The sequence below is a fragment of the Cottoperca gobio genome, chromosome 12, assembly GCF_900634415.1.
Source record: "Cottoperca gobio chromosome 12, fCotGob3.1, whole genome shotgun sequence".
Lineage (NCBI taxonomy): Eukaryota > Metazoa > Chordata > Actinopteri > Perciformes > Bovichtidae > Cottoperca > Cottoperca gobio.
The window spans coordinates 15,219,537-15,234,779 of NC_041366.1; the positions used below are offsets into that span (position 1 = coordinate 15,219,537).

A 15,243-nucleotide genomic window follows, 5' to 3' on the forward strand; every position below is an offset into this window, starting at 1 on the left:
TGTAAAGATAGCAGTGCTGGACAAGTCTGATTTAAATGATAATAATAATAATGATACATTTAATTTATATAGCTATATAAATAGGTCTCATAAAGAGCTGCGTGGAGTAAAGTGAAGCGGCACATGAAGAAGGACACACATACAGGGACAACTGCAGAAATAGGCAGACATACACACATATACAAACACACACACACACACAGCTGACTTACTCTGCACTGGAACTCAAAGCCGGCAAGACCCAAACAACCTGCAGTGACCACCGCCAGACCCCCCTCCTCCTCCTCCACCATGGTGAAGCAATAACCATCCGTCCTACCAAAATGCACATAAATCAGCATGTGAGAAAGCATCGCCTAGGAGTCTTTTCATCATCGACTTTAATCGAAATCCAGTATTGGAAGTGATTATTGAGACTAAATCCTGTTTCAAATCTATTTCTCTTAACTGTCTATAATACTATTTTATCATAAAGTCATTAGTGTCTCAAGAATGTAGATAAAGTGAACATTGTTGTACTTATGAGCAGGTAATTACTTTGGTTTTTAATTGGAATAGCCTTAAAGAGAGAGTGATTTGTACAGTGTGCGTGAACATAGTATTGTGTGTGTTTCACCGTACATGCAAGTATTGTTGGCAGAGTCTTCGGGGCAGTGGTGGGAGCAGTGACACCAAAGCATGTTCTGAGCCGAAACTGTGGCTGTGCTGCTGCTCTCCTCCACCCTTCGCTCCGATCCACCCTTCTGCCCGTTCTTCAGCAGCATCGAGTCCAACATGTTGGCTGAACAGAGAAAGAGAGAGAGAGAGAGAGAGAGAAACTGGACTTAGCAACACGGCAGACTAAAACATCTGGACACTCCTCTGGCTCCAGCAAAGCCAGAGGGGTAAAACGTCATTACACGTACCTCAGGAAAAAAATTAAAGACGGAATAAATCAAAAGGATCCAAACAACATTTCTGCTTATTTCCAGAGGGTGTTTTGAATTATATAGTTTTGCCTGCCTTGGCACTGTTGCCATGGCAATGCAATCCACAGAATTTGTGAGCATGTGCTTGCTAAAAGCAACCCCGCTGTTCTGGACTGGACTCAATGTACCTGCATGAAGTCTGGAACCAGAATAGCACTCCTCATCAGAAAGAAGTCTTTGTGTGTGTGTGTGTGTGTGTGTGTGTGTGTGTGTGTGTGTGTGTGTGTGTGTGTGTGCGCTCGTGCATGTCCTACTGCCTACAAGTGCCTGTTTATTAAGTACGAGTATGCGTTGTGTTCACAGTGCTTTTGCACTATGTGTGAGTCTGCAGAATATTACTATAATATCTCTTTCTACCAGAAATTCAATCTTTCAAATCAACAGTCGCGTTTAATCGCAAAATAATTGCTAATCACGTTTAAAATGTTTGAATAAACCTGTTAAATGACTGTCACTCCAAAGAAATGCACAAATGCTCCTGTAAGTTTGTGTACTCCTTCTACCTTTTATTCACTCCTCCTGCTCAATAGCAATAATTTCCATCCCAGAATTAATCTCCAAACAGCACAGGACAGTTGACATACATCTTCATTTGTTGTCAAAGTATACACTGGATATTGGATATATGGGATGATTTAGTGTTTATCTTCTGAGAGGAGGAATTACATTTCCAGCAGGCAATAAATGCAATGAACCACAATAACCAAACGGAGTCAAGCCAAGTGCAGTAACACGGTAGATTTGTATTCACATAAAGCAGGAGTAAGATAAATATTATTGCTCTGGACTTACTCAGCCTTGAAAGTGTTCCAGCTGCCACTGAACTGAAATATTTCCAAGGTTGTGAATTCCATCTTTAGTTATAAAATAGTAAATATCTTTACTGAAATATTGATTATGAAGGAAAAACTAAGAACCAACTTGAATTTAAAAACATTAACAAATTAGCTAAAATATCCCAAAATAAATAATAATTAACATCTACTGATTTAGCATTTAGTTATGAAATTATTATTATTATTATTATTATTAATAATAATAATTACAATGTACACCATTTTTTACCATTTTTTACCCTCACTATCAAGTAACTGAAGGTGCATAAATTCATCAGTGCAGAATAAAACCAGTTCAGACAGGAGCTCGTCCCTGAAGACCTCTGTGGTCAGAGAGATCTAGTGCCATACTAGATGGATATCTCTCTCTCTCTCTCTCTCTGTCTCTCTCTCTCTCTCGTTCTGCACTTTCTTATATTTATGTCATAAAACCTTAGATTTGAAGAAAGTCACAGAATAACATGCCATAAAGAAAATATAAAAAAAAGGTCATAATATATTATATCTCGAAAAGAAAAGTCATGAAAAAATCAGACATCAGTTACAGTACAGTATGCAATACAACATGTCTTTAGCATAGTATGGCAAAACAAAGTCATAAAACCAAATAGTATAGTATGCCATAAAAATATCATTAAAAAGTCAAAGAGTAGTATGACAAAAACAATTGTCATAACAAATATCATGAAAAATGTCATAAAGAAAGTCATTACATTTTGTATTTCTCCTACTGTGTTTATGTTAGCACCATTACACACCAAAGCAAATTCCTTGTATGTGAAAACCTGCTTGGCAATAAACCAAATTCTGATTCTGATTCTGATTCTGAAAGTACAGTATGCCATAAACATCTCCAAACAAAAGTAATGGTGTAGTAAGCCGGAAAATAAAGTCATACGATAGTATGTCATTAATAAATAATGAAAAAGTCATAGTGTAGTATGCTATAAAAAATAACATAAGAAAAGTCACAGTATAGTATATAACAAAAAATGTGATAAAAAAATGTCATAGCATATTATGCCAGAAGAAAATGTTAGAGAAAAACATTATAGTAAAAGTATAGAAATACCAAGATGGCGATGGCCAGAGCCACCCACACCACTTCACAATGGGTGATGTCAGGGAGTCTACGTCCATATTTCATATAGTCTATGAAAATATGGCATTAAAAATATCATAATATAGTATGATATATTGATATGATATGTTACTCAGGTATTCATCTGCAGTGAACATCTTAAAGTTAGTTTGCATAACAAAGAACCGAGAATAGGTTCCTTACACCGTGGATGGGTTTCACTATAACAAGTGACAGCAGATCTCAGCAGCGCAGCAGCCTGAAAGCCAACCAGCCATTGGAAAAGGGGACATGAGGAATCCTCCAGAGGACTACGTGATGAAAAGGCTGCATCGGAGTGTGGTACAGTATAAACACACTGGCTGTTCTTTAAGTGGTACTCTGTGTCCTTCCAACCTGATCTGTGTTACTGTTTCTGTCAGCAGGGAAGCTTGTGGAGGTGTCCTCCCTCACAGTGGCCTTGGTTTTGTCTATCACATCTGCTATGCAAGTGTGCAAAAGAATGTTTCATGAAGTTGTCAGGCTTGCAGATACATTCTGTCCATATCAGCTCTGTTTTATTAAAACTATTACAAAAGCAGTGAGTGAGCTAAGACAGAGCAGCTCAACTTCCCCCTTGCTTTGAGGGGCTTAAGTTTGAACATTTAAGTTATCTGAGGATGTATGTTATAAATGTACAGCATGTAGTCATTTCTCCAGAACTTTAGTTAACATAGGACTGACTTGTTCTCAAAGAGGGGTGTGTGTGTGTGTGTGTATGGGGGGGGGGGGGGGGGGGGGGAGAGTTTGTCATGCTTGGTATATAACAGCAGATTTACTACAGAGTCACTGTGTGTTCAACAGACTATTAAAGAGGCTATAAGATGTAAAGCCAGCAGGAGTCTTACAGTAAGGGAGAGGCCATCTTTGTTATGCTTAGCACAAGTACTAGCATAGCGCTTTTCTTCCTTAACTAAAGCACCACATTGATAGGGGGGAAAGAAAACACCCAGGCATATGTGTAACACTGAGAAGATGGACCTGCAAGTAAATAGACTCCAAACATAATTCAATAGATTTAGGTAAATAAGATAAAAGACTTATTATCACTATTAAAGCACCAAAGTAGACTATTGTTTTTCACACATATAATTGCACACAGTTAATTTTTTCTCTTTGTCTCCGTCTCACACACACACACACACACACACACACACACACACACACACACACACACACACACACACACACACACTTGCTGTGTCAGATGCGGGGCACACTCAAGGTCACCCCGAAATGTGATCTGCATCCCCCACACATTCCACAGGCTGTTCCTCAAACTGGACACACAAAATGAGTCAGAGTAGTACACACAAACACACACACACACACACACACACACACACACACACACACACACACACACACACACACGCACGCACACACACACACACACACTTCAAGCAATCAGAAGTAACATATAGTGAGAACCCTTCAGTCACAGCTCGTCCCCGTCACTGGCACTACATCTTCGGGAGCGTCCGCACTGGCTTCAGCTTTTCCAAATGTTTCTGAATTAGTGATGACAGTTCATGTGCTGTCTTCATGACCATGTTTGTCATCTCTTTTCATATCTGGAGAACACTACCAGTGTAGTCTGTGACACTTCCTTCCTCCTCCTCTTTCACTCCCAGTCAAGTTTTCCGTGGTCACAGAGGTAGCATGACTGTGTGTCATTCCTATAATGATATTAATGATACAAAGGAACATTGAAATTTCCACACCAGATGTTTATCCTATTTCTCACTGAGGGTCTGTAGTTGGACTTGTCTCCCAGTTATTGCTTTCATAAAGTTAATTCAGATAGTAATTGTAAGTAAAGGTAAGTAAAGTAAAGTTTTTACATTTACTTGTTTAATAATCTACAGATTTAAACAACAAAACGTGTTTTTTATAAGATGCAAATCCCCTACTTTATTTCCAAGCAAGCAGTTGGCAGCATAAACATAATTAGTGTCCGGTAACAAGTATGACACAAAAGAAACAGAATGCATTAAGTATGTTACATTTTTGAAAGAAGGAGGAACTTTGAGAATAGCTTGTTGTAGAACACGAGTCTGTGATGATTCAGGAGGAGAATATGCAATGAGACTTTGAGACTTTGAGACTGTACAGTTGTGCACTACGTTCTCTATCATTCTCTGAATTTAATTCCTGATAAATATTCATATTGTCCATGCCTTTGTGCATCAGAGATAGAAGTGAGATAAAACTAAAGTTATAATCCAGGCGGACACTGGCAATCAATAAATATACAGTTATAATATTGGGTTTTATATTTTTCCATCAAGACATAACTGGAAATCAATGCAAAACACAATTACATGCCATTACCAGTGATAAGTTAGGAGAGAGGGGAATTTCATGTCCAGGAAAATGGAATCTCTGCGTAAAGTGTTCCAATAAACACAGTTGTTTCACGAGAAGCCGACTTCACAGCACCACAGACGCTTAATATGTGAGCTGAGATCTTCGCACAGACGGTTCATCACAAGGAGAGAGGAGGACATGAGAGAAAAGGGAGATAAGTTACTCCAGGTGGCCGTTATAAATCACCTCCTCAAAGGAGACATCTTCCCGAGTGTCTCCAGAGTGCACTCTGACCCCGAGGGGGTCAAAACCAACCTGCAAAGGGGCCATACATCCTCCTTCACCCTACCACCGCACCCTCATGCCTTTTAACCCCCACCAGGCTTCAAAGGACTCTGCCACACGAGACACGCACACACACATATGTCTGAGGAGCACATTCCACACCGTCTCTGCTGCTCACATCAGGTCATCCGTTTCCACGGTGCAGCTTCCAGCAACCTGTTCTGCGTTTACCGGCTGTGACCAGAATGCCTTGGTGGAGGAATGAGATGGTACAACGGCACAACACATTTATGGAGGGGGGGGGGCTTTGTAGCCGCTTCACATTTTACCCCAATCCCACAAACTGCACAAAAAACTAGCTCAACTGTCAGGGATTCCCAATGTTTGCAGAGAGAAGACTTCCCACAAGGGTGTGAATACAGCAGAGAGCTGCTATATCCACAACTCAATACTCAAACACACAGCAGACACAGACACACTGGCTTTTGCTGTATTCCTATAAATGCCAAGAACAAAGAGAGACAGACACACACACACACACACACACACACACACACACACACACACACACACACACACACACACTTTCATCACAGAGGAAAACAACGTATTGTGCACTGAGATTTATTTGACTTAATAATAAATCAAAGAAAATCAATCATATGTATCATCTTGTATAAAATAGTAATTCTCTAAACCATATTATGAGGAACATACATGCATACGTGTATTTCTCAGGGAAATATATTTTCCGTATAAAAGTTTGCCAGCATGACAATTTCCATATTTATTTTCATGTATAGTTATATATACAATTTGTTTGTGTCTAAATAATTTACTTTCCCTTGTAGTTCCAAATAACAGTGCAGTACTTGAACCCACCAATAAAAAAAAAAACATAACGTTGACATTACATTAAACACACACACACACACACACACACACACACACACACACACACACAGTGTGGATGCTGGCATATTATGAAACCAAGGCTTTGTATTGACCAGTGTGGTGTACGTGTGTGGCACTCATCCCAACACACTATCTCAATCTCAATTTATTCCTGCTGCTGTGAAGTTCAAGATATTTCTTTAACATTGTCTGTCCACAAAGCTCATGAGTTCATCTCACTGCTCGTCTATCTGTCCGTGTGGTTGGGACTTACTGGAATAAGCCACACGCCACTGACTAATGCCGGGCTCCATTACAGACATATTGAGAGACTACAGCCACAATATGTCATTTTATCCCACAATATTATTTATGGCAAAAGTGTTTTTTTTGTAATTATTCTGTGTTCATCTTGGGAATGTTAATGATTGAGAAGTTGCATGTCTTAAAGCTTGCACTGTAGTCGTAAGAACTCCTTGGACGCACAAGAACTCCTTGGATGAAAGTAGTCCCAAGCATCCAAATCTCACATGGCAGATATACTCATGTGGTGCACATGAATAACTATTACACACACACACACACACACACACACACACACACACACACACACACACACACACACACACACACACACACACACAGAGAATGGTCTCTTGCCTGACTGCTGGAGCAGCACATCTGCCTGGGGATCAAATTTTGTGTGGGGGAACCGTATCCACATCCTGACAGGAAGCAGCGCACAGAAGGCTGGAGAGGCCTGGTCCTGCCGAGGACCAACTGCTGCTGTTTTGTACTTCTGGACCGCTGCACCACACTACACTCTGACCTTTTCTACAACACTCCACACATATGTCTTCAAAGAGTCATATGTGGAGTCAATATTACTTACTCAAGCTGTAGAAGAAACCTTTTACATATGTAGTTAGATAGATTTCCTACACTTGGAACCAATTCTATGTGGGCCCCAACATTTAAATCACATACTTTTCTATTTGAAGTACAAATACAACGGGCCTTACAGAACATCTTGAGTATCCTGTTTTCCTCTCTCACGAAGTAGTCCTTTTTCTAACAAACCTCCTTTAAACTCCTTTCGTACTTGTGTAACTGAAGCCGAGCTACAGACAACAAATAGGCTGCTGATAAAGACAAAACTAATACCTCCTCTGAACGCTCCAACAGAGAAACACTCCTACAGAGACACACTGACATTTTCAGACACTCAAAGACCGCTGTGAGTGAAAACACTACACATGGTACTCGGAAAATGGCTTCTCAAAGAGTCCTGTTTTATTATACGTGTCTGTCCAGTAGGCCAGCGCGTTGCTTTAGTGATGTAAAGGGAACTTGTTGTTGGCCATTCGTGTGCTGACATCGAAAACAGCAATATTCATGAACGGCATGTGAATATAAAGAGTGATGGCGCCACTGTGTGTTTCTGGGAGTAGTCTTATTAGCAGTTATGGCCCAGACACATTGGGTGTTCATGGTCACACAGCGGTGTTGTGTTACAAACACGGTGGAAAAGCGAAACCAAAATGTTGATGGAGGAAATGAGCCAAAACCAATAACATTTTTAAGAATGTAACCATCATAAAATAAAGTATTGTTGCCATTTGTATTTCCACTGCATTGCGACCGGAAGAACGAGGCTAGGGCTCATCTACTCTCTGTGAACCTCACCAGCCTATAGAAACAGGTGGCAAATTGACCGTGCTGCTCAGATTTATGGGCAACCTCCCACATGTTTTACTCATTTGGGAGACTCTTAAAAGAACAGATCACAGAAGAAACCGGTGGCTCGAGTATTGATGAAGGGCAGTAATCAGACGGAGTAAAACAGAGAAAGCTCAAGACTGCGTAAAGATCTTTAGAATTAAATCTTTCCAAGATGGGCTCACAGCTTCAGACGCTTTGCCTTCTTTCAGTTTATAGTCAAACTGTTGGAAGAATAAGAATCAATGCTACTCTTCACACGTGATTCTGTCACAATTTCACTCCAACTTTCCACATCCTTTCTATCTGTTTGGTCACTGAGCCTCAAACACTGCGGACTAATATTAGACGACGAGTTAAACACTTAGCTCAGGCTGCACAGATAAGAATGATTGAAATTCTCTAAAGAAACATTCTTCAGAAGCTGAGGCATTTCGTGACCAACTGCGAAAGTTACAGCTCGCTCTGAACTGATCAGTCAGTCTGGGGATTTTACAGCTGGTCTTTATTTTTGACACGCTTTCAGTGAAGCATCTCTTTGTAGAAGGATTTAAATCAAAATCCCTTTGTATTCCAATGTGAAGTTGATTATATTCCTATTAACCTGTTTATTGTTCCTGCTAAGAACTTGTGAATGTGAGTGTGTGAGTCTTTCTGCAAAGGTTAAGCCTGTCCACAAAAACCATTAAGAGTACGGCTGCGACTAACGATTAGTTTTATAATCGATTAATCTGTTGATTGTTTTTCTCTCTTTGTTTTGGTGGATTAAAGTTAAAGAGTTACCATCACAATTTCCTGAAGAGCAAAGCGACGTCATCAAAAGGCTTGTTTTGTACAACCAACAGTAAAGATATTCAGTTAACTGTCGTGTAAGATATGGCTGGGAAATATGACGATTTATATCATCAAAACTATTTCAAAATGTCTATCGTATATATATTTTTATATATCGTTTCTATTGCGATATAGGCTAGGTTTATATTTATATATTTCTTCTCTATAATTTCACTTGAAACTGTTATGATCCATTTGTACAACATTTCTTAAAATATAATATATATATATATATATATATATATATATATATATATATATATATATATATTTAAATATAGTATAAATAAATACGTTTTACAGTTTTTTTCATGTTTTTTTATTGAATTACCAGACAACATGCTGTATCGTGATATATATCGTTATCAAGACATGAAATGATCCATATTGTGATAGATGATTTTGGCCCTTATATAACACATTGAAATGACAAACAATTATGAAAACAGTTGCAGATAAATCGACCGATCGTTTCAGCTCTAATAAAAAGCCACACTGGGAAACTTATATATGCGTACATTAAAAACAGGAAATCCCACATCATACTCATATGAAGGAACAATGTCTCTCTCCTCTCCGTGATCAGAAACAGAACAAATGCACAAGTGTCATCTTCTTGAGGCTGAGAGCTTGTCGACCTTCCCCGCCTGTCACAACCTCACGGGGCATTGTGACACTGTTGGCATTCATCGTAAAAAGACAACTGTCTGTCCATCTTCAAACAATTCAAAACATGACCAGGGGGGGGGGGGGGGGGTGGAGATGTGGGTGGGTTGGGGGGGGGGGGGGGTTGGGGGAGGGGGGGTTTGTGAAGGGAGAGGACGGTGTAGATAAATGCACACCCGCTCTCATGGTAGCCCCCTGTGGAGATTATAATAGCGTTTTGCTAATCACAAATACCACAGGGTAAAAAAATAAAAGGATTATAAGCTGACAATACTCACATTAAGATGTGTGGAAAACATGCTTCTGACTTCAGGAAAATAAAGTGCATTTAATCATCTCCCACCACAAAGCACAAATATAGATGCCTTAGAAGAAGATATGGACACATTTAAAACTAATCTTTCAATTTGCCTCCTGCAGCTTTATATAAAAGTTCAGTCAACAAATTAACAGCGATCGCATGAAAGGCTCATCCGCCTCGCACTGACTTCAAACACAAAAGGCAGCAGAGTAGTGATGGCATCAAAACGCACAGCTGGTGTCCAGCACAGTACTCACCATCAGACCCACGGCTCACTGATGCCAGTCCAGTCACCAGGAGAACAGCCTGCCAGGCCCACCCCTGAGGCAGCACCACCACCATCACTCCTGTACCAACCCCAGACGCCCGCCTCCTTCAAATCCCTGAGGCGCAGCCACAGCGAACACACCCGTGCAAAGAGGCGGATGTGTGAGAGTGCGTTTTATATCCTTTCTGTGAAAGAGCGCCAGTCCACTTTCTGTACAAGTGTTTCTCTGTGAGTGACTGCCACTCTGCACTCTCAGGAACTTCCCACAGCACACAGCAGCCCCGCAGCCTCCAGCACTACTCCACACTGACAGCCTGGGAGAGACAGACACAGAGAAAGAAGAGGGGGAGAAAAGAGGGGGGAGGAGGGTGTTACTTAGTTGCTCTCTCACTGTGCTATTTGTCCAGCCCTTTCTATGACTGGTGCACTATAGAGGGAACAGCTGAGTATATGTGAATCCACGTACAGCCTCTCTCTCTCTTTCACACACAGACATACACATTTCAGATTCTCACATCACTAATACACAGAAAGTAGAGTCGGGGCAACAGGGTCCGCCGGATGTGAGCAGGGGCTGAACGAGGTGTGAAAGCATTATGAGCTATTGCCACAGGCAAACCAACACACAGCATACCAAGAGGGACACAGAAACCATAGTAAGAACTTAGGAGTATAACCTTACAGAGGAACAGGTACAGAGGTATCAAATCCTTCAAGGGAGAGCAAGTCGTGCTTAATGCACCGAAGCAAGTAACCCAGAAAAAGCAACCACCCTCCTTAACAACTACGACTTCAAAAACAAACAAAACAAAAGCTTCATCAGTCGGAAAATTTAAAAAATTAAATAAAAAGGATACGATCCACAATTAAAAGCAACCAACCTCTTGACAACCCGGTCTATGCGTAATGTGTATAGAACTACAGCTGCAGACGCAGGTGCTGTGTGAATGGCAAAGGCCGGGCAGTAATCTGTAACCAAGAGTCTGGTATTAAAGATCAGACGTAGGCTGAATTGTGTTCAGTTCCTCATGTGAGTGTGTGTGTGTGTGTGTGTGTGTGTGTGTGTGTGTGTGTGTGTGTGTAACAGGGGTGAAAACACAAACACTTGTGGAGCTGCAAAAGGGATCAGGCCATCACACGTCAGGTGATTAGAAGTGATTAGGGGTCACACCTCCAGGCACCTCCACAACTTTGCAACTTCACACTAATCCAACACACACATACAAACATGCAATACCACAGGAAAAAAGATAACAATAGGGACACATTCCAGTGGAGAAAGATCTATGTGGGTTACAAGTTAAGAGGATTAAGTGAGCTATTAAGACGGATTAAATCAAGTCTCCTACAGCACCTACACAGATCATAAACATCTCAGAAATGGCCTAATTTTCACAAACCACACATAGATCCTTGTGAGTGAGACAAAATGTTTCCTTTAAGTGTTTATCCATTCCAAATGGTGAATGGGAAGCACAAAAAAAAAAAGTCCCGGTGGTGTTAAAGCAGTGATGGAGGAGGTCGAAACAACAATGGCCATGTGGGCTTTTCTACCCCACACCTGTCCCCTCTTTAAGTCTGACTGAGTGGGAACACCAGCTCCCAGAAGCCACTTCTCCCCTCCAGAGCTCCACTGGCCCTATAGCTGTCACTCCTGATTTGTGCAGCACTGTGTATTACATGTGATAAGTCAGTCTTTTCTGGAGCACGAGTGCATGGGGAGCAATGTGAATGGGTCAGTGCACCTCACACACCCTTCTGCGCTCCATCAAACGCCCAGCGTGGAGCCTCGCTGTATTCTCAGACAGCCTACTCAGCCCACAGGGATGGGGGGTCCAGGGGAGTGAGCGGCTCTGTAGGTGGGGGTCACTCCACCACATAAAGGGGGTTGAAAGTGGGGCAGGCTGGTTGGAAGACTTGCTTTCAGTGATATTAACTCTTCGCTTCCCTCGCTTTTTCTTCCCCTCCCTCTGTTAGTTAGATTTTTAACTGCAGAACCCATCTGTCATCAAACACATAGTTATAGGATGATTAATACTGCGGCAGAAATCTGTCAGTCAGCACCTTGATCATTATGTAAAACCACAATGTTTGTAGCAACTGGAATGAGAATTAGTCATATTAGACGTACAAGCGCCAAAATAAATGTCAAAAGCTGCTTTAAAGGAGAACTCCACCGATTCCACACATTAAGGTTCAGTTTGCTTGACATGGGAAGGGGATGGCTAATGAACTAAGATTTTATTACCTCCGACAAGGAAGTTATGTTTTCAGTTTGGTTCGTAGGTTTGTTTGTCAGCAGGATTACGGAAATTACAGGAAAATAGTGGAAAGGTGTAGCATGGGCCATGGAAAGAAACAATACATTTTGGAGTGGATCCGAATCACATGGTGGATACACAATATATTTTAAGTCAGGTTATCTCACCCTCTACTGATCTTTTCCTCTTCAATTATTACAGATGCGCAGAAAAGGATTATTTGCCATGTGAAGGACAGCCTGTAAATCCGCCAGCTTGTTTCAACAAAGCCCCCGGGAACTACACTAAGCTGTCAGGCGATGCTGTAGTGGCCACAGTTAGAATTGCAAGGTCCAAAAAAAAGATTACCACATAGTATACTGCTGTATCACAACGACTATATTTTCCACGGTGCTCCACTTCTGGCTTTGTCTTCATAGTACAGTGGGCATTAAGTTTTGATTCGGAGAGAGTGGGAGGGAGTTGCGGGGAGTATTTTAGCTGTTAGATTATTTTCAATTTGTTTTGCCGACTCTGTATCCACCACATTCTGCCCTCCAGCAGTCACAGATCAATTAATGCAACTTGCTTGTTTGTAATAATCTGTCTCCATTTCATAAGGCAAACATTTTCTTATGAAATAGACACCTTACAATAATACTAGCAGTGGTGTTACAATGCACCATGAAAAGGAGTCACGTTTTTAATTTCAGAAAAGGACTTTACAGGAGCAAACGCACCTTTCATCGTACGGCGAGAGGAACGGGATGGATGACTGTGAAAAATCCCCGCTAACCTGTGAAACAAAAAGCCATGGCAGAACACAGATGATGAAATTACTTTGAGCAGAGACGGAATGCGTATCGTGAGCGATGTTCCAGCCGCAGCCGAACTGACCCCCAGCTCTGTGAAATTAGGAGGATTTTCAGCAGCTCAGCGTTAAAACTGCTGTCATAGAATCCTGGAAAGCAGTTTATTACCGTGGCAACACAGCTGTCTGCCCCAGATGGTCCAATCGGTGTTGCAAGGGTCGAGGAAGCGTGACACCATCTTCATCATCCAGCTAGATGAAGATGAGCTTCCTCTCCACATTGAGCTTTTAGAAACAATGACATACTATATTTTTTGTACCGTGGAGCAAAACTAGTGCGAAAATTTTATTTGATTTATGTCATTATTAATTTGTCTGAAAACCCAAAGATATTCAATTTACACTGATACACAAATGAGGAAAACAGCAAATCCTCACATGTGAAAAGGTAAAGCCAGCAACTGTTCTGCATTTTTTAAATACGATTTAAACAATTAATCAATCTTCTGAATTTTTTATATTCCATTAATCAGAATCAGAATCAGAAATCCTTTATTAGTCCCACAACGGGGAAATGTACCTTGTTACAGCAAAATAACAAGAAAGTAAAGTGGAGAGTACACACTTAAATAGAAGATAGATGGCAGTGATAGTCTCCAGTTATGAATTGCATTGTGAAACAGGCATCATCTAAAAAACATATAAAAAACAATAACATCTATGGTTATTTTTTAAATGAACAGGAATACATTGGGAAAAGGTGTACAAAGGAAGGCTGATGTAGCCTAGTCAACATTTAAGCATGAATCATAATCAATTACTTACTAAGAGATTATGTATCCATCTAAATCCAGACACCCTTGTTCGCACAAGACATCATACAATATCTATATCCACCACTGTTATATATAATGGTAATATATTGTGAGATCCCTGCAGATCCATAGTGGAGTCTCAGCCCTCGGAGAAAAGAAAGACCCTGATGAATATTCAAAATTCACACAATAGCAGGACCAAATCACTCTGCTGAGATTGACGCTTTGAAGTGTCAAAGAATGCTGAGGGGGAAGAAAAACTGTCATTCATAAGGAGTGAAAAGGCTGTCACAGCAAGATTTGCCGTCCTTCCCCTCCCGCACGCTGTCACGCTGTCTCATTCTCTCACTCTGTCTGTCTCACTGTCTCTTTCTTTCACGGTGTGACATCGAAATGAGAGATTGAAAAACACTGAAAAATCATTTTCAATCATTTCTTTCTGCCAATATATTCATGTTGTTAGCCAGAATAACTTCTATTCAGTGTTATCAGTTTAGGTGAATTATGGTGATGACTGCACATCACTCAAAAAGTAATCTTACACAGAAAATTGTAAGTGCTCCTGTAAGAATGTATCAGTGTTTAATTCAGGATATGACCTGTCTGATGGGAGAAAGCAATGCTTGTAAACTCTGTTCTAGACAACAGGGAGAGAACATAATGTATCAACATACTTGGATTTATAGCATTCAGACATGCATAAAGATGCACAGTGTGCAGGTAATAATTAAGTGTGCTGCAACAGCACAGTTTCTGTGAGGCAATTGTCTGTGTCAGGTAGTAAATGTCAAAACCTTTGTGATTCCCATAAACTTTTCACTTAGCCAGTCAAGAAAAACTAAAACCCGAGATGGCATGTGAAGCAACAGCTTTGCACTTTGCGTTCTACATACAGCAAATACAGTACATATCCACACCCACAGTAAGTGCATGCGATAATTATGTCGTAAAATAAGACGCTTATTTCTAAATAATACAATTGAGGAACATAAAATTACTTAATGATTTGTCTCTTTTTGGTTAAACCAGTGAATAAAATACCTGACAAATCAAGGTGCTTCATGACAGTGATGCGAACATACCTTAAAGTAGTCCAGCATGTCACACAAACTGAGATTAAAATGCATACATATTAACAAACTGTAACGACGCTGGATTTGCGTTTCCTGTTTTATT

The 15,243-nt window shown here is 40.6% G+C and overlaps 1 protein-coding gene across 2 annotated transcripts in view; it reads right to left on the minus strand.

Moving 5' to 3' along the window:
* Positions 1-15,243, minus strand: part of bmpr1bb (bone morphogenetic protein receptor, type IBb) — a 49,006-nt gene that overhangs the window by 5,062 nt on the left and 28,701 nt on the right. The window contains exons 4-6 of one of the 2 annotated variants that reach the window (XM_029444224.1): positions 10,191-10,515; positions 622-781; positions 213-315 (exon numbers count right to left, since the gene is read on the minus strand). In XM_029444224.1, coding sequence (XP_029300084.1) covers positions 213-315; positions 622-781; positions 10,191-10,275 — 348 coding nt within the window. In that variant the 5' untranslated portion in view covers positions 10,276-10,515. The remainder of the gene's footprint in view (positions 1-212; positions 316-621; positions 782-10,190; positions 10,516-15,243) is intronic. The other variant, XM_029444225.1, reaches the window with a different exon arrangement.